The sequence below is a fragment of the Sabethes cyaneus genome, chromosome 3 (genome assembly GCF_943734655.1).
Source record: "Sabethes cyaneus chromosome 3, idSabCyanKW18_F2, whole genome shotgun sequence".
NCBI lineage: Eukaryota > Metazoa > Arthropoda > Insecta > Diptera > Culicidae > Sabethes > Sabethes cyaneus.
Window position 1 is genome coordinate 119,285,870 of NC_071355.1, and position 25,688 is coordinate 119,311,557.

The following is a 25,688-nucleotide window of genomic DNA, read 5'->3' on the forward strand; positions in this document are numbered from 1 at the left end:
CGCTGCTGTATTTTCTTAGTTTCCTTTTAGTCCATTTATTTGGTTTTTGGTAGTTAACAAGCTTTTAAAGGTCTCTAACAATATAACAAAAAGCAGTTTTGTTAATCGATAGATAGCTGAGGAGTGTACAGCATAACCCATCGCCGTATTCGGAGAATTCCTGTAGAACTTTGACAATTCATATCTTAGGAACCAAGTTGCAGTAGAGCAAATATTTTTAAATGAAAATGTAAGCAAAATTTTTGGGAATCCAGAATAAAAATTTATTTGGAAAATTTTTTTACAAAATTTCCTCAGTAATGGAAAACTGTTCTAATGTTCTGCCTCATGGAAATAATTCCATTTCACCTTAGATTATTAATAGTGCATAGATACGCCAACCTGCGCAACTTTGCGTGGTGTTAAAGAGACATCTGTGGCGGCTGGGTGAACCACAGTTTGATGGTATTTGTAAAGCACATATACGCTAAACGTCAGCTGCTTATTTTTTGGTAAATTTTAACTCAAATCGATTTTTGAGTCAGGGATTGTTCAAAACAGATGGCAAACATTTTTAAAGATTCAAAAAAGCAAAATAGAAAACTGCTCACGACGCGTAGGATAAGTGCGGGTCGTTTCGTTATCTCATAAGCTATTGTTGCAATAACACACTTAGTTTTTATTCAGATCTTCGGTAATTTATTTTGCGGATTAAATCAGCACATTTGGAAAAATGCTGAGCAATTCGGTAATTTTTCAAGGAATGCTGAGTATCGCCACTACTTGACATTTCTTAATACAGATCTTCATTAACCGGTGGCGAGTTCGTTAATATTTTTAGCTGTATTTTTTCGCAAAGCGATTCCATTTCGTAACTGTCAATAATTCAGCAATTGTTTAACGAACTATCAGTATTTATTACAGGATAGCCCGCAAAAGCTATGCTGAGATCAGCAAAAATTGCGAAAGTTGTCATCAAGCATTTATTAGCTGTCAAAATGAAGCGCAATCAAGAAAATACTTTATTGCGTGTTTAAAGTGTGTGGAAATTGTTCAAAATATGAACAATTATAGTTCTTCTTAAGATATGAGTGGCGCATAGCAGAGCTTCTCTACGTTATTTAACCTTCTTTATATAAGGTATGCCAATTTATTATGTAATTTGTGTTTTAAATATATATCCCTCCATCTCTCATTCAGTTAATATTAATTTAAATTGTAAATCTTCATTTTCCTTCTCATTCAAAATTTTGTCATCATAAAACAAAGCAGCAAATGCTACTTAGTGCTTCGGTGCAGACTTCGCAGGTAGCTGCAGAACTAGATGACGATTGCGGGGCTGGTGCTACAGATAGGTTAACTCGGAACAACCTCTTTTAGTCCAGATTCGAACATGCGGCGGCTGGCAGAGCCATACCTCGAGACCAAGTTAGAACCATATCTGTGCATCATAGATCCTATATAATTAATTGTATTTATTTTTAAGACATGATTTCAATAAAAATATTTTTTTAATTTATGACGACAATTCAGTACACATTACCGAATTATCAGCACTATAATTACGGCTTTCAGCAATGATTTTTGCTGAGAGATTTGTTAATTTATACTGAACAGTCCGCAATTTTTGACATTTCATAAAAATATTTTCATTGCCGAGTGTTCGTCAAGCAAATTAATTACCGAACTGACCACCGAACGTTCAGCAGTTCTAATTTCGTCAAAAAATTACGGTGTTCGGTAAAAATTTTTAAGTGTGTATGTTTGCTTTCTACTACCATCAACAACAAATGTTTAGACACAACCATTGAAATTACAGTAATGATTGTTAATGGCAATATTTAGTGATACAAGTTCATGACGGAACGTAATGCTTAAAGCCCCATACACATACAAACAGGTTGGAAGAAAATGTTGGTGAATTCAGTTAGTGAATGCCAACACGCTCGGCTGTGTATGAGTGCTACGAACCAAGCCGGCGGAAGAAGATGTTGGGTTCGGCGCTTGACCGGAATGACTCGCCAACATTTTGTTCAAGTAACAATTTCAGACTGATCAAACGCTTTTATAGCTGATTTTATTCAACCTGTGCCTGAACTTTGGTTTAGGTTTAGAAATGAAACTCTTTTTTCAGGTCCCAAACATCTAAATCTCGTAATTCAAGCTTCAAGCTTCAATAGCTGCTTTCGAAGCTGCAATGAAGCTAAATAGAGGCCTTTGCGTCTTTTTAAATAACCAATTTGGGCAATGCTGTCAATTCTATTTTTAGAACGAGAAATAGTTTTGCAATATGCTTTTCCAGTCGCTTAATCAACATCTCATCAGCCTTTATGCAGCCAAAAAAATGTATTTTTAATTTTAAAAAAATTGAACGCGTCATTTTTATTTTGCCGTGAACATTGTCGAACGCGATATTTTTAGTTTCGAATAACTCTAATTCATATAAGTAAGCTAATTAAAAATGCATGTCTTTTTTCGGGAATTGAACCTGCCATCTTCTGGTCCATAAGCACTCACCCTTATGATCCGCCCCATCTACATCTACAGAACAGACAGTGGCAATATCTTTACACCTGAAGCAATCGATAATGTTGATAACTGATAAACTTTTGCTGTCAGCCTAATTGTGAAATTCTATGATCTGGCAGCATGTGTGCTGTGAACCGAATAAAAACTTGGTAGTAGTTTGTAAAGCCACTTTAACACGCTTAAGCAGCCTTGAAATAGTTTGAAAGCTGTGAGCCTAATGAAATCTTCTACTCTAAACTTTAACACCTTTAAGCAGCCATAAAACGGATTGATGTTTATGGCTGTTTAGCAGCGGACACGGGGTAAATTGGGTATTTTAATTTCCCCAAAAAAGTGGATTTTTTCACCTTATTTGATAGCTCGTCGTTTTCTGCATCTAACAGTGCTTTTTTTATTTCAACTAGGTCAATATTTAATGAAAAAATTAATAAAAATCAAAAATAGAATGATTTGCTGTTTGACAGATATCAACCAAGCTGATTGATTGAAATGATGTCAGAAGTTCTCTCCCTCCCTTCTATCTTTCTGATAGAGCTCTTCATTTTGACCGAGCTTTTGACAGCTCCCGTATGAAACCTGTATCGTTCGATGACCATAGTTTATCTATTCACTGTGTTGTCTGAGTTGAACTGAGAAGAAAAGTGGGTTACTTTTCAGCTATCGTCTTATCCAAAAAAAAATTTTTAAATTAAAAAAATGCTATTTTTATTACTTTCACTCGTCAAATTTGAAAAAGTCTTCATGTGACGATACAGTGACATTATATGTTACCATAATATGTGAAAATTTATATACCGCTAAAATACTCAATTATAGTTACTATATATATAGTTCGGCGGATAGAAAATCGGGAGCCAAATAAACGTCAAAAGCGGAGCCAAAAGCTTTTCAAAATCCAAAATGCAGGAGTAATGTTAAAAACACACACTTTATTTTCATAGAACTAGTCATTTTCAACACCCGCCAGCGATTATTTCTCGTAAAAACCTGCACATTTCACCATAATTTCAAATTTAATTTAATAAATCAGGGATGCCAATTCGCCTGGTTTTCTATCCGCCGAACTATATATATAGTAACTATAGGGTAAATCACTTCCTGCATAAATATTCAATATGTGATAAATATATTTACTATTTTAAATGTGTCCATCTCATCATAACAACTCTTGCCACATACTGTTATGGTAGAGTGACTATATACAGAGTGACGACAAGTTATCCCAAATGTATGCAATGCGGGTTTTCCAAGGTTTTTCTTTCTCTTTCCTGCATACGCATTGGATAGGTCGTCTGCTCGATTGGAATGACACTGACAGATAATTATCATTCCAATTTTGACATTGTCGCCACTCTGTATATAGTCACTCTATGTTATGGGACTTGACAACTCAAGATCGTATTGAAAAAGATGAAAACTTTCGTTAAATATTCATCAATACCGGTAAATATATTTAGCACCCGGGTAAAACCATGTAAATATGCATAAATATATTTAATATATGCAATAAATTTGAAGCGATTCGCCCGTGGCATTTGCATTATTATCATTTGCAGCTGAACCTGGATTAATCTAGATGTTTTTCCTTAACATCAATGTATATGACATAAAAACAGCAACATTGCCGTTGTCGCTTTTTCTCTTTCTTACTTCGGCGATTTCCCTATGTCTCACGTTTGTATCCAGTTGCTCTTTTAAACAGCGGTGTCCAGTAAGGTGCAAAATGCGGGATATCTCTTTGGCAATTTAAATACTGTTTCTTAGAACGACATGGTTTTCGAACAGCCCCCTAATGAAAATCTTTCAAGGGTATTTTTAATCTCATTTCTGTATACAACTAGACAGCGTGCACATTTGACGTATGACAGTTTTCACATCTGTCACCAACACTTCTATAAGATGAGAACATTACACACATCCATTGACAGTGTGCTTCACCCAGCTGCAGATAGGTAGCGCTGATGGCATACCACTTACGCGTTATATGAAGAAATCAAAGAGTTGCACATCTATGTACTACTAATAATCTAAGATTTCACCCATTTTAAATATAGGTGAACCAAAGCTCCATTCGACAAGTAGTTGGCGCCGCGGTAAAAATGATGATATTTTTATTTCAAGCTGTCAAAACACATAGAAAACTAAAATCATCAGAAGCGAATTTGAATTTTTAAAAAAAATACGCGCTTTGAAATCAATTAAATGTTATGGTTGGATTAGAAAATAACATATATACTTACTATAATTTTTAATTGCCTGCATTTTATTTAAAACTATTAAAATTTTATTACATAATAATTACTAAACAATAAGGACATTGATTCAGCATGCCTTGGATGAAATATTGTTAAAATTTTGCTTAAAACATTAAAATTACCTTAAATAATTAAGTAGAACACTTTCATGAATATATCGGGATCTAAATTTTTCGGTCCCGCACCTTTAAACATAACCATACACACCTCAACTAAATCCGGATCTCAATTTACTTGTCCTAAGTATACATTTCATTTGCAACCACCAGTGCGCTAGCTAGTAAATAAGATTTCTAACCCGCTGCAGAAAATTGTTCAGCAGAAATGTTCGCAATATTCATTTTACTGAGATTTAAATAAAAAATGTTTTGATTTGTATATCCGCGAAAAATTGTAAGTGATCATCATTTTCCTAGTTCGGACAGCCAAATGTAGGAGTCGCATGGGCTTCATTAGTTTTGCGTTTATTCGCCTATGGTAATGTGCTTCAAACCGTTTTTTGTGAATGTCTGAATTTTTTTTTACAAAATTATTTCATGTTTTGCCAGTACATATTTTTTCTTAGACCTTTGCAACGAAGATTTTCTTTTGTCCAAAATTGGTGTTTAAAAAAGTATTGCTAAATTTGCGGTGCCAATAAATTTAGCGGTTAGTGACTAGCGTTAGCTTCCGCTAAATATTTGATTCATTTAGCGGTTAGCAGTTATCGAAGCTAAAGTTTTGAATTAGCGGTTCAGCTGTTAGCAAAGCTAAAATTTCGGTTAGCGGTGCCCATCTCTGTAGTGATACCAATCGGAAGTCCAAAGACGATCTTTTAAAGAAACTTTTTATTTAACTTACTGGATGTGGTAGTGTAAGTGTAAGTGCTGGGCCGGCCGGCTGATGCTGGATCTGGCGGTGTCGAATCGGGTGGTGGTGTCTGGTGGGTCTGCGATCTGTTTATAGTGACCAGGTCTAGTAGCCAATCTCTAATCTATAGCTAATGGTAATGCTGGCACTCGGCTTGTTTGGAAAGGACCGCGGCTTGCCAGCCACGCGGTTGACTTCCAGCTAATGAACAATAATGGGTCCTGATTCTGTTAGCTTTAACTTTTATCTTCCTTCATCACTTTAGCTTTCTTCACTCGTATTTTGCTTCTATCTTCAATACGCTATCTTTCCGGTTTTTTAGTAACTAGGGTGTTTTTCTAATTCCCGTCGTAATAAGTAAAGCCATTCTAATTCCAAAAGTTCTTGTGCTGACTTGACTAAAACACACTTACCTTCCGATCCGTGAACTTTGAAATCACTGAAAAGCGACTATTAAAGCATATTATTGAAATTACGCAACTGACTTCATTTCTAAAATTCGTCGTACCGTTTTAAAATCCGTCCATTAAAATTTTTCATCTTCCGAACTAAAAATCACAACAATGTTTACGAAGCTAACGTGCATGTATTTGTGTAAGACGGCATGACAAATGTTATTCTACAAAATTTCTGCAGGCCAGGCAAGTTTTCCTGGCTGTAGTATAACGACAATGCCTTGCGTGAGTTATTTTCATTTATGAATGATGGAAATTAAAACGATTAGTCGACATTGTCTTCTTCGTCGCACGAAAAAGCGTTGGAAATTGGGCTTGTAGGACATCTTTAATGATAAAAAGCATTTAAATAGATCTCAGCTCACTTCGATTGATCGCGTATGATAGACAACTAACTAAAATATTAGGGAATAACTAGTTTTGCATTTTGTGTCATAAAAATGCTGATATTTTTAATAATTTGTGTTGGATAGGACTTACTTACTTACTTATGTGTCCATGTCCGCCGGTCCGGCAGAACAAAGGGATGAAATCAGAGATCTCCACTGCTGACGGTTACCCGCCATGGCTTTTACCTGTCGCCAGGACAGGTTCTCGTCTACAGCCTGGATGTCGTTGGCTAAGCTCCGTCGCCATGAGCCTCTGGGTCTGCCTCTTCTACGCTGTCCTTGTGGATTCCAGTCGAGTGCTGCTTTGCAAACCTCGTTCGCTCCTTTCCTCAAGGTGTGTCCGATCCACTTCCACCTACGCTCACGAATTTCTGTGGCTATCGGCCGTTGATGACACCGACGATGGAGTTCCTCATTGGATATCCAATTACAGTGGACCCCCGTTCGTTTGAACGATTCCTCATGCAAACTAACGGGGTTAGTTTTTAATTTGAACAACTGGTAACCCTAAATATGCTGGAACTTGTGTGAACTGGCTGCCCTGCTCTTTGTTATTGTTTTGGTGGTTTGATATTGTAGGCAGTTGCAAGCAACGAATATTCATTCTCCGATCGGCTTTCTACCATAATCGTTGGGAAAACGCAATGTGAAACAGATTAAACACGGTAGATCAGCACAAACAAATCGTGTTTATGAGCATTGTCTGCATAAGCAAATGATGTCATATTGAGTATGACGTTTGAACCATTTTTAATTTGCACGTCGTGCAAACCAACGGGGTTCAAATTAAAAAGTGTTCAGATTAAAAGCGGTCAAACGAACGGGGGTCCACGGTATCAGGCCACCAGGCACGAATAATATATCGCAGGCACCGGTTAATGAATACCTGCAGTTTTTGCGTTGTCTCCGCTGAGACGCACCACGTTTCGCAGGCATACAGCAGTACGGATTTAACGTTTGAATTAAAGATTCAGGTTTTCGTACGTAGAGTGATCTGGTTTGAGCGCCAAATGTTTCGCAGACCTGCAAAGGCACCCCTGGCCTTCCTGATCCGTGTGGCTATATCAGTCTTGGTACCACCATCGGGCGTTGTTTGGCTACCAAGATATTGAAAGACGGCTACCTGCTCAACTTGTTGTCCCGCTACTGTAAAGTTGGTGGAATTGTCAGTGTTCACTACCATAGACTTAGTTTTCGCTACATTGACTGTGAGACCTGCTGCCTGGGAGCTCTCGGAGAGGTCGTCTAACTTGCTCTGCATATCGTTTCGGCGTTGTGCGAGCAAGACAATGTCGTCGGCTAGGTCGAGGTCATTTAGCTGCTCCATCGTTAGAGGATTCCAAGGCAATCCTCGATTTGGTCTACTGTCAATTGCTCCAACTAATATCTCATCCATAACGATGAGAAACAGAAGCGGTGATAAAATGCAGCCCTGTCTCACGCCAGCAGTAACCCTTATGGGGTCGGACAAGACGCCGTCGTGCAAAACCTTGCACGAGAACGCCTCGTACTGAGCCTCGATGAGATGGACTAGCTTATCTGGAACTCCTCTACGCCTAAGTGCGCCCCAGATGTTTTCGTGATTGAGTCGGTCGAACGCCTTTTCGAAGTCAACGAACACCAGCAGAAGAGAGTCCTGGAATTCGTTGATCTGCTCCAATATAATGCGGAGCGTTGTGATATGGTCTACACATGATCGGCCAGCACGGAATCCAGCTTGCTGCCGCCGGAGAGTAGCGTCGATCTTCTCCTGGATCCGGTTGAGGATTACCTTACAGAGTACTTTGAGAGTAATACAGAGCAACGTGATGCCACGCCAGTTACCGCATTCCGTTAGGTCTCCTTTCTTAGGGACTTTGACCAATATGCCCTGCATCCAGTCCACCGGAAAAGTTGCGGTTTCCCAAATATTGCTGAAAAGCTGATGCATCATCTGGGCTGACAAAGATGGGTCAGCTTTGAGCATTTCGGCTGAAATACGATCTATCCCTGGCGCTCTATTGGATTTCATACTCTTGATGGCTGCTACAATTTCATCCAGCGATTGCGCCTCCGAGTTCACGCGATTTATTCGACGAACTGTTGGCGTCGTACGCTGCTGGTTTTGTTGGTCTCTGACATTTGAAACTCGGAAGAGTTGTTCAAAATGTTCAGTCCATCGCTTAAGCTGTTCTGTACGGTCAGTCAATAGCTGACCAGCTCTGTCCTTTAGCGGCATCTTTGTATTCATCCTGGCACCACTAAGGCGGCGAGAAATATCGTACAACAAACGGATATCACCATTGGCGGCGGCGGTTTCTCCTTGTTCGGCTAGGGAGTTAGTCCAGGCTCTCTTGTCCCGCCTACAAGCACGTTTAACAGCCCTCTCCAGTTCGGCGTATCGTTGACGGGCAGCTGTCTTAGCCGATCTGGTCCGCGCTCGCTCAATGCCGGCTTTCGCCTCTCTCCGCTCGTCGATCTTCCTCCAAGTTTCATCCGAAATCCACTCCCTCCGCCCACTGCGCGCTGTGCCGAGGGTTTCATCACTGGTCGTGATGAAGGCGTTCTTGATGCCGGTCCATTGCTCTTCGACGGTTCCACCAGATGGCAACTCCGAGGCTCGAGATTCAAGTTGTTCAACAAAAGCCCTTTTCACCTCAGGATTCTCCAATCGGCGGACGTCGTAGCGGCACCCAACTTTCTCCTCCCGTCGTTGGACACGTGCGACGCGCAGACGTATCTCAGCGATAACAAGATGATGGTCGGATGCAATGTCAGCGCTGCGTTTGTTGCGTACATCAAGAAGGCTCCTTCTCCATTTCCGGCTGATGCAGATGTGGTCGATTTGGTTTTCTGTTCGGCCGTCGCGGGAAACCCACGTGACTTTATGTACTGGTCTATGGGGGAAGAGCGATCCACCAATGACCATGTCGTTATTACCACAGAATTCTGTAAACAGCTCCCCGTTTTCGCTCATCTCTCCTAGGCCATGGCGTCCCATGACGCGTTCAAGGTCCGCGTTGTTTGAGCCAATCTTCGCGTTGAAGTCGCCCATGTGAATTTGGATGTCCCCCTTCGGGATTTTCTCAACCACGCTGTTCAGCTGGCTGTAAAAGCTCTCTTTCTCCTGCAGGTCGGCAGCATCTGTTGGCGCATAGCACTGGATTGCCGTAAGGTTCCTAACCCGTGTTCTGAATCTGGCAACGATTATTCGCTCATTTATTGGTTCCCACTTCATCAGGGCCGCACGTGCCCCTGGGCTCAGTAGGAATCCAACTCCTCTTTCTCGAGTAGCATTTTCACCTCGTATGCCAGAGTAGAGCAAGACTTGCCCGGATGATGTCCTGTGTTCGCCAGTACCCGGCCAGCGGACCTCGCTCAGCCCCAGGATTTCAAGCTTCAGGCGGCTAGCTTCCCTTGCAAGTTGAGCCAGCTTGCCCTGCTGGGCAAGGGTCAGTATATTCCATGTTCCGATTCGTGTCCGTGTTTTCATGCTAAAGGTCGTTGCCAATAATCCGGAGAGATTTCTTCTTTCATTTTCATTAACTTTTTGTGTGTTCTGGTACAGTAGGCTGTTAACCTAAGGTCCTTATCCCGCTGATGGGGCTGCCATGTGGGCGGGAGCCACTGTGCCCCCTTTCCTGTTAGCATACGACAACCGAAGTTGCGTACCCCAGCCGGCACCTCGTGGAGGTAGGAATAGGAGTTAATGAACAGAGGTTATGGAATGCACATGTTCACCCTTTGCCAGCCAATTGGATTGGATAGGACGAGAATAGGCAATTACAATTAGGAATTTGTCCGCTCTGAGTTTTTGACGGTTTATCGACAATAATATCGTTATTTGATTATCGTTATTTGATAAAACATTGATGAAATTATTTAAGCAAACTTTACTGATATGAATCAAATGGAAAAAAATGCGATCATGTGCTCTAGTGTAAAAATGCTTAATTTTCCAGATGGTGTGTCTTTGGAAAAGTTTATTAAAAAAATATGGGGTAACTTTTTACACTATTAGGGTGACCGTAAATCTACCTATTAGGGTGATACAAATTTTTGTTTTTTTGAATGCGTCCAGAAAAGTACAGTGTCTCCACAAAAGTTGTAGAACATAGTAAAATAAGCACCTTTGCTGTACATAGTAACTATCTATCTCTCACTGGTTGCGAAATGTAACGATTTTTTTTAAAATGCAGCGAAAATTGAAAAATTAAGATATCGAAAAGCGGCTACGCCACAATTTAGATAATTAATTTTTACACGTCAAAAAAAATTCATCCAAATCGATCCTCTAGATACTGAGATACACGCACCGTCGCTGAAAACATATGGTTTCGAGGAGAGCGCGTTTAAACTATTGTATAGCACTGCACTTTCCTTCAAGTGATCCCACAGTTTTACTGTAAATTCTCAACGAGACCACGTACCGAAAAATACTTTGGGCTCAATATTTCTGAAGGCTTCTGAAAATGCAAAACAAACAAGTTATTCGACTTTTCAGTGAGGGTCCCCCCAAGAACTTTGCACACGATTTTTTGTTTGATTTCCAATATTCTACAAATTTATTAGTATATTACATACACACACATATGTGTTGATGATAACTACCATTACTGCCCATAAATGCATAACAGTCCCATGTGATTTTTCGCCACATTTAGTCTCAGTCTCAGCCTCAATAGTCTCAGTAGTGAAAATATAACAATAATCATCTGCTTTTCGGAAATGCCTGGACCGATTTGACTGCAATAACTAACAAACGGAAAGTTTTGTGGCCTAGAAGAATTCTATTTAACAGAAATTGGATTGGATGTACGGTTCCGAAGATATGTCCGGAACAAGGTCCGGAATATATGAAACTTGAACATAGAAGCATCTTGAATCATAATAAACCCGTCATGCGATACCTCCAAGTACTCGAAATTACATAACTAGACCATTGATAGTCGTATAAAATGTTCAAGACATTATCGGCTACATCTGAACACGTCCGGCAATGTTCCGTATCGGGAATCAATTTCCGAACTGAACTGAACTGAAATACAACATGTGACATCTTAAAGTACTCAAAATTGCAAAAGTAGTTCATTTGTCGTCATATAAAGTTTCCAGGATTACATTGGCCACAGCCGGACACGTCCTGGGAACGTTCCGAATACATCCAGGAAAACGGGCAGTTTCTAACTTAAACCAAACCCCAGAATGCGACCCCGCTATTAACTCAAAATAACAAATTACAAATAAAAGGAAGACATTTTTTGATTGCTTTGAAATATTATACAAATTCATCAGTATATTACATAGACATAGGGACATAAGGACCTTAGGTTAACAGCCTACTGTACCAGAACATACAAAAAGTTACCGAAAATGAAAGAAGAAATCTCTCCGGATTATTGGCAACGACCTTTAGCATGAAAACACGGACACGAATCGGAACATGGAATATACTGACCCTTGTCCAGCAGTGCAAGCTGGCTCAACTTGCAAGGGAAGCTAGCCGCTTGAAGCTTGAAATTCTGGGGCTGAGCGAGGTCCACTGGCCGGGTACTGGCGAACACAGGACATCATCCGGGCAAGTCTTGCTCTACTCTGGCATACGAGGTGAAAATGCTACTCGAGAAAAAGGAGTTGGATTCCTACTGAGCCCAGGGGCACATGCGGCCCTGATGAAGTGGGAATTAATAAATGAGCGAATAATCGTTGCCAGATTCAGAACACGGGTTAGGAACCTTACGGCAATCCAGTGCTATGCGCCAACAGATGCTGCCGACCTGCAGGAGAAAGAGAGTTTTTACAGCCAGCTGAACAGCGTGGTTGAGAAAATCCCGAAGGGGGACATCCAAATTCACATGGGCGACTTCAACGCGAAGATTGGCTCAAACAACGCGGACCTTGAACGCGTCATGGGACGCCATGGCCTAGGAGAGATGAGCGAAAACGGGGAGCTGTTTACAGAATTCTGTGGTAATAACGACATGGTCATTGGTGGATCGCTCTTCCCCCATAGACCAGTACATAAAGTCACGTGGGTTTCCCGCGACGGCCGAACAGAAAACCAAATCGACCACATCTGCATCAGCCGGAAATGGAGAAGGAGCCTTCTTGATGTACGCAACAAACGCAGCGCTGACATTGCATCCGACCATCATCTTGTTATCGCTGAGATACGTCTGCACGTCGCACGTGTCCAACGACGAGAGGAGAAAGTTGGGTGCCGCTACGATGTCTGCCGATTGGAGAATCCTGAGGTGAAACGGGCTTTTGTTGAACAACTTGAATCTCGAGCCTCGGAGTTGCCACCTGGTGGAACCGTCGAAGAGCAATGGACCGCCATCAAGAATGCCTTCATCACGACCAGTGATGAAACCCTCGGCACAGCGCGCAGTGGGCGAAGGGAGTGGATTTCGGATGAAACATGGAGGAAGATCGACGAGCGGAGAGAGGCGAAAGCCGGCATTGAGCGAGCGCGGACCAGATCGGCTAAGACAGCTGCCCGTCTACGATACGCCGAACTGGAGAGGGCTTTTAAACGTGCTTGTAGGCGGGACAAGAGAGCCTGGACTAACTCCCTAGCCGAACAAGGAGAAACCGCCGCCGCCAATGGTGATATCCGTTTGTTGTACGATATTTCTCGCCGCCTTGGTGGTGCCAGGATGAATACAAAGATGCCGCTAAAGGACAGAGCTGGTCAGCTATTGACTGACCGTACAGAACAGCTTAAGCGATGGACTGAACATTTTGAACAACTCTTCCGAGTTTCAAATGTCAGAGACCAACAAAACCAGCAGCGTACGACGCCTACAGTTCGTCGAATAAATCGCGTGAACTCGGAGGCGCCATCGCTGGATGAAATTGTAGCAGCCATCAAGAGTATGAAATCCAATAGAGCGTCAGGGATAGATCGTATTTAAGCCGAAATGCTCAATCTTTGTCAGCCCAGATGATGCATCAGCTTTTCAGCAATATTTGGGAAACTGCAACTTTTCCGGTGGACTGGATGCAGGGCATATTGGTCAAAGTCCCTAAGAAAGGAGACCTAACGGAATGCGGTAACTGGCGTGGCATCACGTTGCTCTGTATTAATCTCAAAGTACTCTGTAAGGTAATCCTCAACCGGATCCAGGAGAAGATCGACGCTACTCTCCGGCGGCAGCAAGCTGGATTCCGTGCTGGCCGATCATGTGTAGACCATATCACAACGCTCCGCATTATATTGGAGCAGATCAACGAATTCCAGAACTCTCTTCTGCTGGTGTTCGTTGACTTCCAAAAGGCGTTCGACCGACTCAATCACGAAAACATCTGGGGCGCACTTAGGCGTAGAGGAGTTCCAGATAAGCTAGTCCATCTCATCGAGGCTCAGTACGACGCGTTCTCGTGCAAGGTTTTGCACGACGGCGTCTTGTCCGACCCCAGAAGGGTTACTGTTGGCGTGAGACAGGGCTGCATTTTATCACCGCTTCTGTTTCTCGTCTCTTCTGTTATCTCATCGTTAAGGATGAGATATTAGTTGGAGCAATTGACAGTAGACCAAATCGAGGATTGCCTTGGAATCCTCTAACGATGGAGCAGCTAAATGACCTCGACCTAGCCGACGACATTGTCTTGCTCGCACAACACCGAAATGACATGCAGAGCAAGTTAGATGACCTCTCCGAGAGCTCCCAAGCAGCAGGTCTCACAGTCAATGTAGCGAAAACTAAGTCTATGGTAGTGAACACTGTCAATTCCACCAACTTCACAGTAGCGGGACAACAAGTTGAGCAGGTAGACGCCTTTCAATATCTTGGTAGCCAAACAACGCCCGATGGTGGTACCAAGACTGATATAGCCACACGGATCAGGAAGGCCAGGGGTGCCTTTGCAGGTCTGCGAAACATTTGGCGCTCAAACCAGATCACTCTACGTACGAAAACCCGAATCTTTAATTCAAACGTTAAATCCGTACTGCTGTATGCCTGCGAAACGTGGTGCGTCTCAGCGGAGACAACGCAAAAACTGCAGGTATTCATTAACCGGTGCCTGCGATACATTATTCGTGCCTGGTGGCCTGATAATTGGATATCCAATGAGGAACTCCATCGTCGGTGTCATCAACGGCCGATTGCCACAGAAATTCGTGAACGTAGGTGGAAGTGGATCGGACACAGCTTGAGGAAAGGAGCGAACGAGGTTTGCAGAGCAGCACTCGACTGGAATCCACAAGGACAGCGTAGAAGAGGCAGACCCAGAGGCTCATGGCGACGGAGCTTAGCCAACGACATCCGGGCTGTAGACGAGAACCTGTCCTTGCGACAGGTAAAAGCCATGGCGGGTAACCGTCAGCAGTGGAGATCTCTGATTTCATCCCTTTGTTCTGCCGGACCGGCGGACATGGACACATAAGTAAGTAAGTAATTACATAGACATGCTATGTAATATGTATTGATGGTAACTACCATAGCGTTATCAAACAGTTGAATTATGTTCCTGGCGTGTCGAATTCTATCTCAAATGACAAATGAGATGGTATAACAAAGGTTCCTTTCACCAACAGGCTGATTAAATCGGGTTTTATAGCAAGATACGAATCGTAATACGTTCTTGACGAATAGTAGTAGGGGAGACCAGGTAGACTTGATCCCTTGGGACAATTGATCCATTCATTATTTCTCAGTAAATACAGTGTTTTTTTACGCAGAAAAAAATAAATTGGTACCGTCATCCGGGGCGAGATTGTGCCAAAAAAGCATATGTTTTTGTTCTTTAGATCAGTATATACACAATTTAGGAATTAAGTTGATTTCAAACCTGTCAATATTCCTATCGATGAAGAATGCCATGAGAAATCGTGGCTTCAATGTAAGTATAATCGATTGGGTTGTGGAAATGCTATCAAGCAGAGAAATATCAGCCAATCTTGGAGACACAGAAGTAAAAGTAATAGCTGTCAAAGGCTGTCCTCAAGGGGGTGTCCTATCCCCTCTTTTGTGGTCTCTAGTAGTTGATGATCTTCTCGTTAAACTGAAGCACAAAGGATTTGAAACAATCGGATTTGCGGATGATATTGTTATCATAGTCCGCGGAAAGTACGATACTATCATCTCTGATAGAATGCAAAGCGCATTAAACTTCACATTATCATGGTGCAAAAGCGAGGGATTGAGCATAAATCCTACGAAAACAACAATTGTGCCATTTACTAAAAGACGCAAAGTGTCTTTCACTGATCTAAAACTAGGAGACGTTAAGTTGTCTCTATCTACAGATGTCAAGTATTTGGGCGTTACCTTAGATAAACAAATTTGTTGGAACACGCATATCGAACATCAAACAAGTAAAGCAATAAATGCTTTTTGGGTCTGTAAAAGAACCTTCGGCAAAAAATGGGGTCTTAAACCAAATATGATTTACTGGATATACTCAGCAATAGTTAAACCCAGAATCACTTATGCATCGCTTATCTGGTGGCCGAAAACAAAACAAAAAACGGCTCAAATTAAATTGAACAAGTTACAAAGGCTTGCTACCATCTCCATAACAGGAGCTATGAGTAGCACTCCCTCTAAAGCCTTAGAAGCTCTACTCAATCTTCTTCCTCTACTTCAATTCATCCAATTGGATGCTATGAAAAGTGCTTTGAGGCTCAAGCGATCCATTAGGTTCTTCGATGGTGATCTCGTTGGACACTTGAGTATTCTCAAAGAGTTTTCCGTAAATCCCTTAATATTAATGAACGAAGATCATATGCCTAAGCGTAACTACTTCGATCACAAATTTCGTGTTCTTGATTTTACTCGCTCTGATTGGAATGCCAGAGAATCAAACTTTCGCTCAGGATCACTGGTGTTCTACACAGACGGATCAAGACAAAATAACATGGCAGGTGCTGGTATAACAGGCCCAGGGATTAACGTTTCAGTGGCAATGGGAAAACATCCCACTGTATTTCAAGCAGAAATATATGCAATACTAGAGTGTGTATCGATATGCATAAAAAGGAACTACAAAAATGCAAATATCTGCATTTGCTCGGATAGTCAAGCAGCATTGAATGCTTTGAAAGCAAAAACTCACACTTCTAAACTGGTGTGGGAATGCATAAAACTGTTGGAAAAACTTTCCTGTCGCAATAAGGTCAACCTCTATTGGGTTCCTGGTCACTGCGGAATCAAAGGGAACGAAACCGCTGATCAATTGGCAAAGAAGGGATCATCTATGCAGTTCATAGGACCCGAACCCTTTTTTGGACTATCTTCATGTGCCCTTAAAATGGAACTTAGGAATTGGGAAAAACTAAAGGTACAGTCTAACTGGATTACCTCGAATGCCCGGCAATCGAAACGTTTTATAGAGCCAAATGCTCTTCAATCACAAAAACTATTAAACCTTTCAAAACCCGACTTGAGCACATACACCGGTTTGATAACAGGACATTGTCCTTGTAAGTACCACCTGAAACTCATCGGTAAACTTAATGAAGCTAACTGTCGCTTTTGTAATCATGAAATTGAAAGCTCCGAACATTTGTTGTGCGACTGTGTTGCACTATATCATAAACGACGTAGATATCTTGATAAGGGGCTGACTCAGCCCTGCGATATTTGGAATGCTGCTCCTAATCAGGTGATAAATTTCATACGAAATGCATCACCTGATTGGGATAAATGCCGACAGTAGTTGAGGTGGCTCATCAAACTTTGATAGCTCACCGATACGACATGGCGTAAATTAAAAGAGGACACACCACAATAGATCAAAATAATGGTCGCGGTGGTAAGTCCCCAACACGGGAAAAAAAACCTGTCAATATATACTAAATTGTTCAATTAACAACTTCCGTAGAGATGGTTTAGTTAGAATGAAACCTAATTCTACTGGAACTGGAACTACTACTGTGTTACCTGACTCACTGCGCATAGCGTTGTATTCGCGGTTTCGAAAAATATCGCCCTTGTATCGAAAATATCGTTGATTTTGATCACTAAAAATAACGTACTTAAACATTATATTGCAAGTGCTAGTAGTACGCAATAATTGTATTGTGAAACTGAATTGTTATTTATGCAACATTTTACAAGTTAAATGCAATAACAAAAGCACAACTTATAAAAAATCGGTTGTTATCGATATTAGCTGCATATGCATTATAAACGAATAAAACGCATGGTGACGTTTTATTTCAATAACACGCATATTCGCAGTGAGTCAGGTAAAACAGTAATTCTACTGGAACCCCTTCTAGGGGGTGACATTGTGCCAAAAACATAAAGTTAAGGTAAATACCTATACAGTGAACATTAGCATGTTTATAAACAATGCACATAAATATCAGTCTAAAGTAGTTCATATGGGGCCGTCCATGAACTAAGTGGACTGTTAGGGGCAGGGGGTCGGCCAAAAACAACGCATCATGCAAAAAGTATGAACGAAAATAACCCGGGGAGGTCTGAAATAACTAAAAATGAGTTCGTAGTCAAAGGATAGCCTTTATAAAGCCAGTAGCGTTTTTAGGGTTAACAAGGGGGAGATATATGGGGGGCGTGTATCCTAAGGGGACATAGCTATTTGATCATTTAACAAAAGTAACCATTACTTCGTTTGAGAACCCGCGGCCGCAGAACATGTGGCACATACTACCCCCCTCCCCCGTCCTTAAAACTGGCACTTTATACACAGTATAATATATTCGTCTTATATTAGAGTGTTTATTCAAAACATCTGAAATTTCCAGAGAATAAGTAAAAATTAGCTTAAATTATTTAGCAGACCTATGATGCGGTTTGCTCGAAAATGGATGATGCAGTCTAATCTGTCAAAATATTGTGCTCAATAGCAAAGAATGTGAGTGTACTGGTGTATACTGACGTATTTTTGTTGTGTATGTGAAATCCACAAATTGGATCGATCATTATGGCTTGGCACAATCTCACCCCCGTAAAGCTCGAAAAGTACAAAGTTTCGAAGAATATTATTTGCGGAAGCAAAACTTATCCAACGCATAATAACCTTTCAATACATTGTAAATGATTAGTTTATATACCTTCAAAATAGCAAGTTTATGTGATTTATTGTTTGTGTTGGTTTATGCGGGACATTTTTTACAAGCGTTATTTCCGAGTATTTTTGATCGCAAACTTTGAAACCCTGTTTAGGCTAATGAGTTTGTTATATTATCTGTGTTCCATTGTAAGTTATGAATAAATATGTTATGTTCATCATCGCTTTGAATTTAGGTCACCAGTTTCTATAGATAATAAATTTTCACAAATAAACATTTTTGGTTTTTTGCACAATCTCACCCCGGTGGCACAATCTCACCCCCGTGGCACAATCTCATCCCGGATGGCGGTACATTTCATTCAACTAACCAAATTGCAAACCAAAAATGTAATAAATATTTACATTGCAAGAAAAATATAATATAATAAGATTTGCAGCGGAATAATTCTCTATACTCCTTTTTTTAGTGAAGTCCAACGTAACCAAAAATACGGAGAACTGTCTTGAAATTTTTGAATTGCTTTTCAAACAAAAAAAACATGTTTATTCATTGATGCTCTATACCTTTTACAATAAAACTTGTATATATTTTACAAAATTAATTTTCAGTAAAACTTACTACGACAGGTACACTTGATCCACATAATTTCAGTGACACTTGATCCTTTTGTTAGGAAATGAAGAGCTTGGAGGCCGTTTTGTCGTAAACAATAAAATGAACAATTCTCCATATCGTAAACATCGATGATTCCGAACAATACAATTATCAAAACACCTGTAGATATAAAACCATTTCCAAAGGCATCCTCACGTCAAAATATGCGAAGAGTAAGAAAACGAGGAGATACACTTCCTAACAGATGCACCAACGAAATTGAAGCTGGAGGCAGCTCTGATTATTAAACAGGAAAAGATTTAATGCTTCAAAAATTAAAACCCATCCAACGAAAAAGTTCTCGTCGCAAATTATAAAAGATGTCCAAAGCTATCCAGCTTTTTACGCGCTATAATGGTGGCCGCTATAAATTGTGTTCGTAATATGCGAACAATCTTTTTGACAACTCTGCATACATCAAATCTGGCACTCTTCTCTTGCAACACTACCGTGCTCTTTCTTTCGTTTACGTCAAAGAAGGAAAGCAAAACTGTGCGAAATGTAAACAAAACTATTGCTTTCCTTCTTTTGCGTAAACGAAAGAAAGAGCAACACTGCCGTACAGGAGAAGAGTGCCCAGTTTTGATGTATGCAGAGTTGTCAAAAAGATTGTTCACATATTACGAACACAATTTATAGCGTCCGCCATTATAGCGCGTAAAAAGCTGGATACTTTTACAGATCAATGCACTTAACGATTTCTAACTACTTTTTATACTTTTGAGTTAAACTGTTGTACACTAAATAATGATGAGAGGTGAACCAGCCGCAGGCTGAAAACCTCTCTAATATAGAATTAAAAAAAAATAATGATACTACATGAACTACCCAAGCAGCACTTGCAACATCTTCCACGTGGCTATTAAGTCTTGTTTAAATTGCAAAAAACTTCACCGGTTACAGTATTGAAACACGCAACAAATAAGCAACTTCATGTTGTTAATATGTTGGATTCAGGTTATCCAATACTTATACTGGCTGTCACAAATATATTAGTCAATATCTAGTAACATGAAACTTCATCGCAACATCGTGTTATTATAATGCCATTGCTAAACAATAATGTCACATGATGTTGCATCATGTTGATTACGGCATATTGTTAAATAAAATGTAACCAAACAAATACAACCAATGTAACATCATATTCCGCCATATTTTTATGAAAAAATATTTTTCAACGAAGGAATGTTTTTATTTTAACAACAATTACACGAACATTCATCAGGAATCCATGGCATTTACTAAAATATTATTTGATTACAGTATCTAGTTCGATTTTACACCGCATTTTTCCATCGTAAACGAATTCTTAATCTGGCTGGGTTAATTCTTTAAACTTGAAAATAAATAAATTAATAACTTTCACGAGGCGCATCAAATAATACAAAGCAAAATTATATTTTGCACGATAAATTTTGAATGGCATGGAGATTAGCTCATAATAGGCCCAAAAAACTAAAGTCGCATTAAGAATATTTATCCAGCTTTTTACGCGCTATAATTATGGCCGCTATAAATTGTGTTCGTAATATGCGAACAATCTTTTTGACAACTCTGCATACATCAAATCTGACACTCTTCTCTTGCAACACTACCGTGCTCTTTCTTTCGTTTACGTCAAAGAAGGAAAGCAAAACTGTGCGAAATGTAAACAAAACTATTGCCTTCCTTCTTTTGCGTAAACGAAAGAAAGAGCAACACTGCCGTACAGGAGAAGAGTGCCCAGTTTTGATGTATGCAGAGTTGTCAAAAAGATTGTTCACATATTACGAACACAATTTATAGCGTCCGCCATTATAACGCGTAAAAAGCTGGATAAATTGTGTTCATAATATGCGAACAAACTTTTTGACAACTCTGCATACATCAAATCTGGCACTCTTCTCTTGCAACACTACCGTGCTCTTACTTTCGTTTACGTCAAAGAAGGAAAGCAAAACTGTGCGAAATGTAAACAAAACTATCCAGCTTTTTACGCGCTATAATGGCGGACGCTATAAATTGTGTTCGTAATATGTGAACAATCTTTTTGACAACTCTGCATACATCAAAACTGGGCACTCTTCTCCTGTACGGCAGTGTTGCTCTTTCTTTCGTTTACGCAAAAGAAGGAAGGCAATAGTTTTGTTTACATTTCGCACAGTTTTGCTTTCCTTCTTTGACGTAAACGAAAGAAAGAGCACGGTAGTGTTGCAAGAGAAGAGTGTCAGATTTGATGTATGCAGAGTTGTCAAAAAGATTGTTCGCATATTACGAACACAATTTATAGCGGCCATCATTATAGCGCGTAAAAAGCTGGATTGCCTTCCTTCTTTTGCGTAAACGAAAGAAAGAGCAACACTGTCGTACAGGAGAAGAGTGCCCAGTTTTGATGTATCCAGCTTTTTACGCGCTATAATGATGGCCGCTATAAATTGTGTTCGTAATATGCGAACAATCTTTTTGACAACTCTGCATACATCAAATCTGACACTCTTCTCTTGCAACACTACCGTGCTCTTTCTTTCGTTTACGTCAAAGAAGGAAAGCAAAACTGTGCGAAATGTAAACAAAACTATTGCCTTCCTTCTTTTGCGTAAACGAAAGAAAGAGCAACACTGCCGTACAGGAGAAGAGTGCCCAGTTTTGATGTATGCAGAGTTGTCAAAAAGATTGTTCACATATTACGAACACAATTTATAGCGTCCGCCATTATAGCGCGTAAAAAGCTGGATGCAGAGTTGTTAAAAAGATTGTTCACATATTACGAACACAATTTATAGCGTCCGCCATTATAGCGCGTAAAAAGCTGGATACTTTGTCAATGGTTTGTTTACAGTATCCAGCTTTTTACGAGCCATAATGGCGGACGTGTTCGTAATATTTGAACAGCATTTTTGACATTTCCCTAATACATCGCACGTTTGCTTTCTGCGCGTTCACGGTAAAACTAAAGGAATGCACGGAAAGAAAACGTGCGATGTACTAGGGAAATGTCAAAAATGCTGCTCAAATATGACGAACGCCGTCCGCCATTATGGCTCGTAAAAAGCTGGATATACGAGAAAATATTGCGATTATTATCTAAAATTTTTCTTTCGTCGGTTCAGTTGTGCGCCTAACAGTTGCGCGCAGCTCTGTTCTGGTTGCTTGCAGTCAAAGTATCTCTTTAACACTCTTACGAAATCTCGTAAGAAACTGTCAACGCAAGAGTGATGAGAAAAACAACAATATTTCTCTCTCGCTCATCAGCTGAATGCTAGGGTAGCTTGCTTCGTGTTTGCCCGTTCAAACATGGACAAATTTTTCACAAACGCAATCAGCATTTAAATTTTATCATTTTCGGTTAACGTAAGACATTGTAACTGTGTTGTTTGTAAGTCTGTACGTAATAGGACAAAACAAATGTTATCTAAGCAAAGAATAAGAGCATAAACATAAAAAACTTACACGTGCTTACACTGTCAATAATATATGATTTACCTTTGCGCACAACTATATTAAACTGGAAAACGAAATATTTTCTCGGGAAGCACAATAATGTGTTTGTATATTTGTGCGACAAAAGGCAGGTTATATATCATTTTAAATTATAAATCAAATGGTTAAATTATAAATCAAATGGTAAAAAACTTGTTTTTTTGTTAAATTAACAGAAACCAGGTTATTGCAATTAAGATACAGGTTCACCAAAGATAACATTCATATTTTCATGTAGTGCCGGAGCAACATGGTTCACTAAGACTGAAAGATGTTCGAAGCTCTAGAACTTTGACTTGAACCGATACAAAACAAGCATAAGGATTTTGCAAAGTAGAATAACATTGCAATAATATGCAAAATTAGGATTTAGGATCACTGCTGTGTTCGCTTAGTTAAGTCGCCACACCAACTTTTACAGTATTCTTCAAATTTATGCTCTTTCAATTCACTATTTTAACAGTGTTTTTAAAATACCATGCAAAACAGCAAATTTCTTATAAACCCTGATAAAAGTTTAGCAAAGTTTTCAATCGAAAACTAGTTAAAAATTAAATTTACTGAAATTTTTGTATTAAATGTACCGCATCTGACGTAGTGTGTGAACTCTCTCGTAGAGTTGCCGTAGAGCTCTACAAGATGTATACACCACTCTACTTATCTCTACGTGAGATTTCTATACCTACAAAATTCGATAGTGGACACTTGGCTTTATAGCAGATTGATATAGATCATATAATTTTATTTTGAATCATCTAAAAAAATCTTCTTTTTTGCAGAATTGTGGACTTAGGCGTCGAACCTCCAGTCGTATAGTTTCAATCAGTTGGAAACGTTAATTGCTGCCTTCGGTATGAATCAACTCAAACAGAAAACACAAGAAGAAACACTATTTTACAAAAAAAAAAAACTATTTGATTAGCATTATCATTTGATGTTTTATTGTTATTTCTTAATAATACTAATCAAAACTTTTATGTGCCAAATAACAATTTGTCTTAGTAATATTACACTTTAAGAACAATTATTCATTACAGCTCGACTATGTATAATATGCAAACACTGCCAAAACATGAAAGTGTCAGTTTATTTTCATATTCAATTAAATGAACCATACCATCGCTATAAACTGAGTAATTATTGCTGTTAGATGACAATTCATTGAACTGCTGTATTAAATATATCGTTTTTTGTCAAAGCCTTTTTTTGATCTTGAATGGACCCAACATGAGCTTGAATGGACCTATTTCTGATTTTTGAATGGACCTAAATTAGGATCGTCATAGTTTCTTCCATGTAAATGAACAAAATAATACCAAAGATTTTTTTCAATAGTACAACTTTACTACTGCTATTTATTAATAGGTCACAAGGTTGAACAGGTTTTACCTTTCTTATACACCGTTAGAAAGGTATGAAAGTCATATGAAATCGGTCACAGTCGCCGAGGGTCTTGTTTTTATGTTATTAATTTCAGCCTAACAATTGAACAATGTTTCAATGTTTTGGTATGTGTTTCTATGTGTGTCATTTGTATATTGGAAATTTATTATTACCTGTTGTTCAGATATGGTTGAAACGATTTCCACGTCATAAAAATTTTATCTTGCCTATTAGTTTCAAAAATTTAAACCATTCATTAAAAACCCGATTTAATCCACCTAGTGGTGAAAGGAACCTTTGTTATAGGTCTTACTTGCTCTTTGAGATAGAAGTCGACAAGTCTTTGGAACATAATTCATCTATTGGTTAACGTTGCGTAGTGCGAAAATTTTTGGAAATTGAATAAGTTTACAAAATTTGAACAAAATAGCAGCACTTATAAATTTTGATAGTTCCTTTTTTCATGAAATTACTGAGAAAGGGTAAGTTGGTTGTTACTAATTTGAGTAAGTGCAAATAAAAGCAAGTTGTAAGAGGAAATATTATTCTTTAACATATACATTCCGTAGTAAAGGTCTAGTTTATAGGTTTTTGAACTATGCATAAATTCCTGTAATGCCATTCTTTTTGATTGACATCAATAAATTTCATCAATTTTTATTAACCTTCAATTACTCACACATTTTGTACAACACGTGTAGGTTTTTGAATGCCATATTGTTATAAAGTTACAAATCGCTGTTTAACTAACGTATATTCTTTAATTACCTTGTTATGAGCAAAATGTCATAATTATTCAATGCATTAATATTTTAAATTCTTGGGAAAATAGATCAGCATAAACTGACATCACAGAAACGAAGCAGTCAGCATGTGAGGTGTACCGCAATTGACCCCAACTGGAATTTTCTCTCGTCTCTTCATATGGAAAAATGGTGTCTGTATGCAGCAAAACTATCAGCAAATGTAAAATGTTTAAAATGTATCCGTCTGCTGGTATTCTAGTAATTCGGGGTCAAAATTTGGGTATTTTTTATAATCAAAGTTCTACGGTTCCTAAACAAGCAAACATAGAGGTATGCTATTTTCAGCAAAGTTGTGTATTTTTACTATTTGTACAATTTTGTAGTGCATAAACAAGTCATACAATAATTACAAAAAGAGCTAAAATAGAAAAACTGATTTTACAAATTCATATACAATAAATAAGATTTTGCTATCTTCGCTGAATAGATAGAAGGTTACTGTATTCAACAAAATTTCTTGTAATGAAATGCTCTAAGACTTTGCAGAACACATCAATGTGTTATATTGAAACTGAAGAAAAATAATTTTTATATTTCACTTTTAGGGGGATTAATCAAAATTGAAATTCCACCAGACGATAGAGCTTTCAATTTCAAGAAACTCTTCCGAAGGTTCCATAAACCTAAAACCAAGTTTTCCCAGTCAAAATTCTAGTGCGCATGTCTTTTTGGCTTTGGGCCATTGTGCGCGTGAGTAACCGTATTACAAAAGTTGGCGCGCGTGTTGGAGGGTTAATATCTTTTGATCGGCAAAACCGATTCTTCTGAAATTTTGCAGATATATTTGCAGCATTAAAATCTCTAATTTGATGCCAAAATAATTCAAATTAGATAAATCATCTTAGATGAAATCGTTATAAATTATTGTAAATTTTAATGTGTTGTATTCAATTACTCATAACTTTCAAATCAACGTCCAATCAAAAAACAAATCAATAGTGATCTATTAGGTTATGCTA

The 25,688-nt window shown here is 39.2% G+C and overlaps 1 protein-coding gene across 8 annotated transcripts in view; it reads left to right on the top strand.

Moving 5' to 3' along the window:
• The window catches only part of LOC128742843 (basement membrane-specific heparan sulfate proteoglycan core protein), a 1,551,467-nt gene extending 1,527,808 nt beyond the window's left edge, over positions 1-23,659 (top strand). For all 8 annotated transcript variants that reach the window (XM_053839324.1, XM_053839321.1, XM_053839325.1 and 5 more), the window contains one exon: positions 23,320-23,659. In XM_053839324.1, coding sequence (XP_053695299.1) covers positions 23,320-23,356 — 37 coding nt within the window. In that variant the 3' untranslated portion in view covers positions 23,357-23,659. The remainder of the gene's footprint in view (positions 1-23,319) is intronic.
• The last annotated feature ends 2,029 nt before the right edge of the window (positions 23,660-25,688 follow it).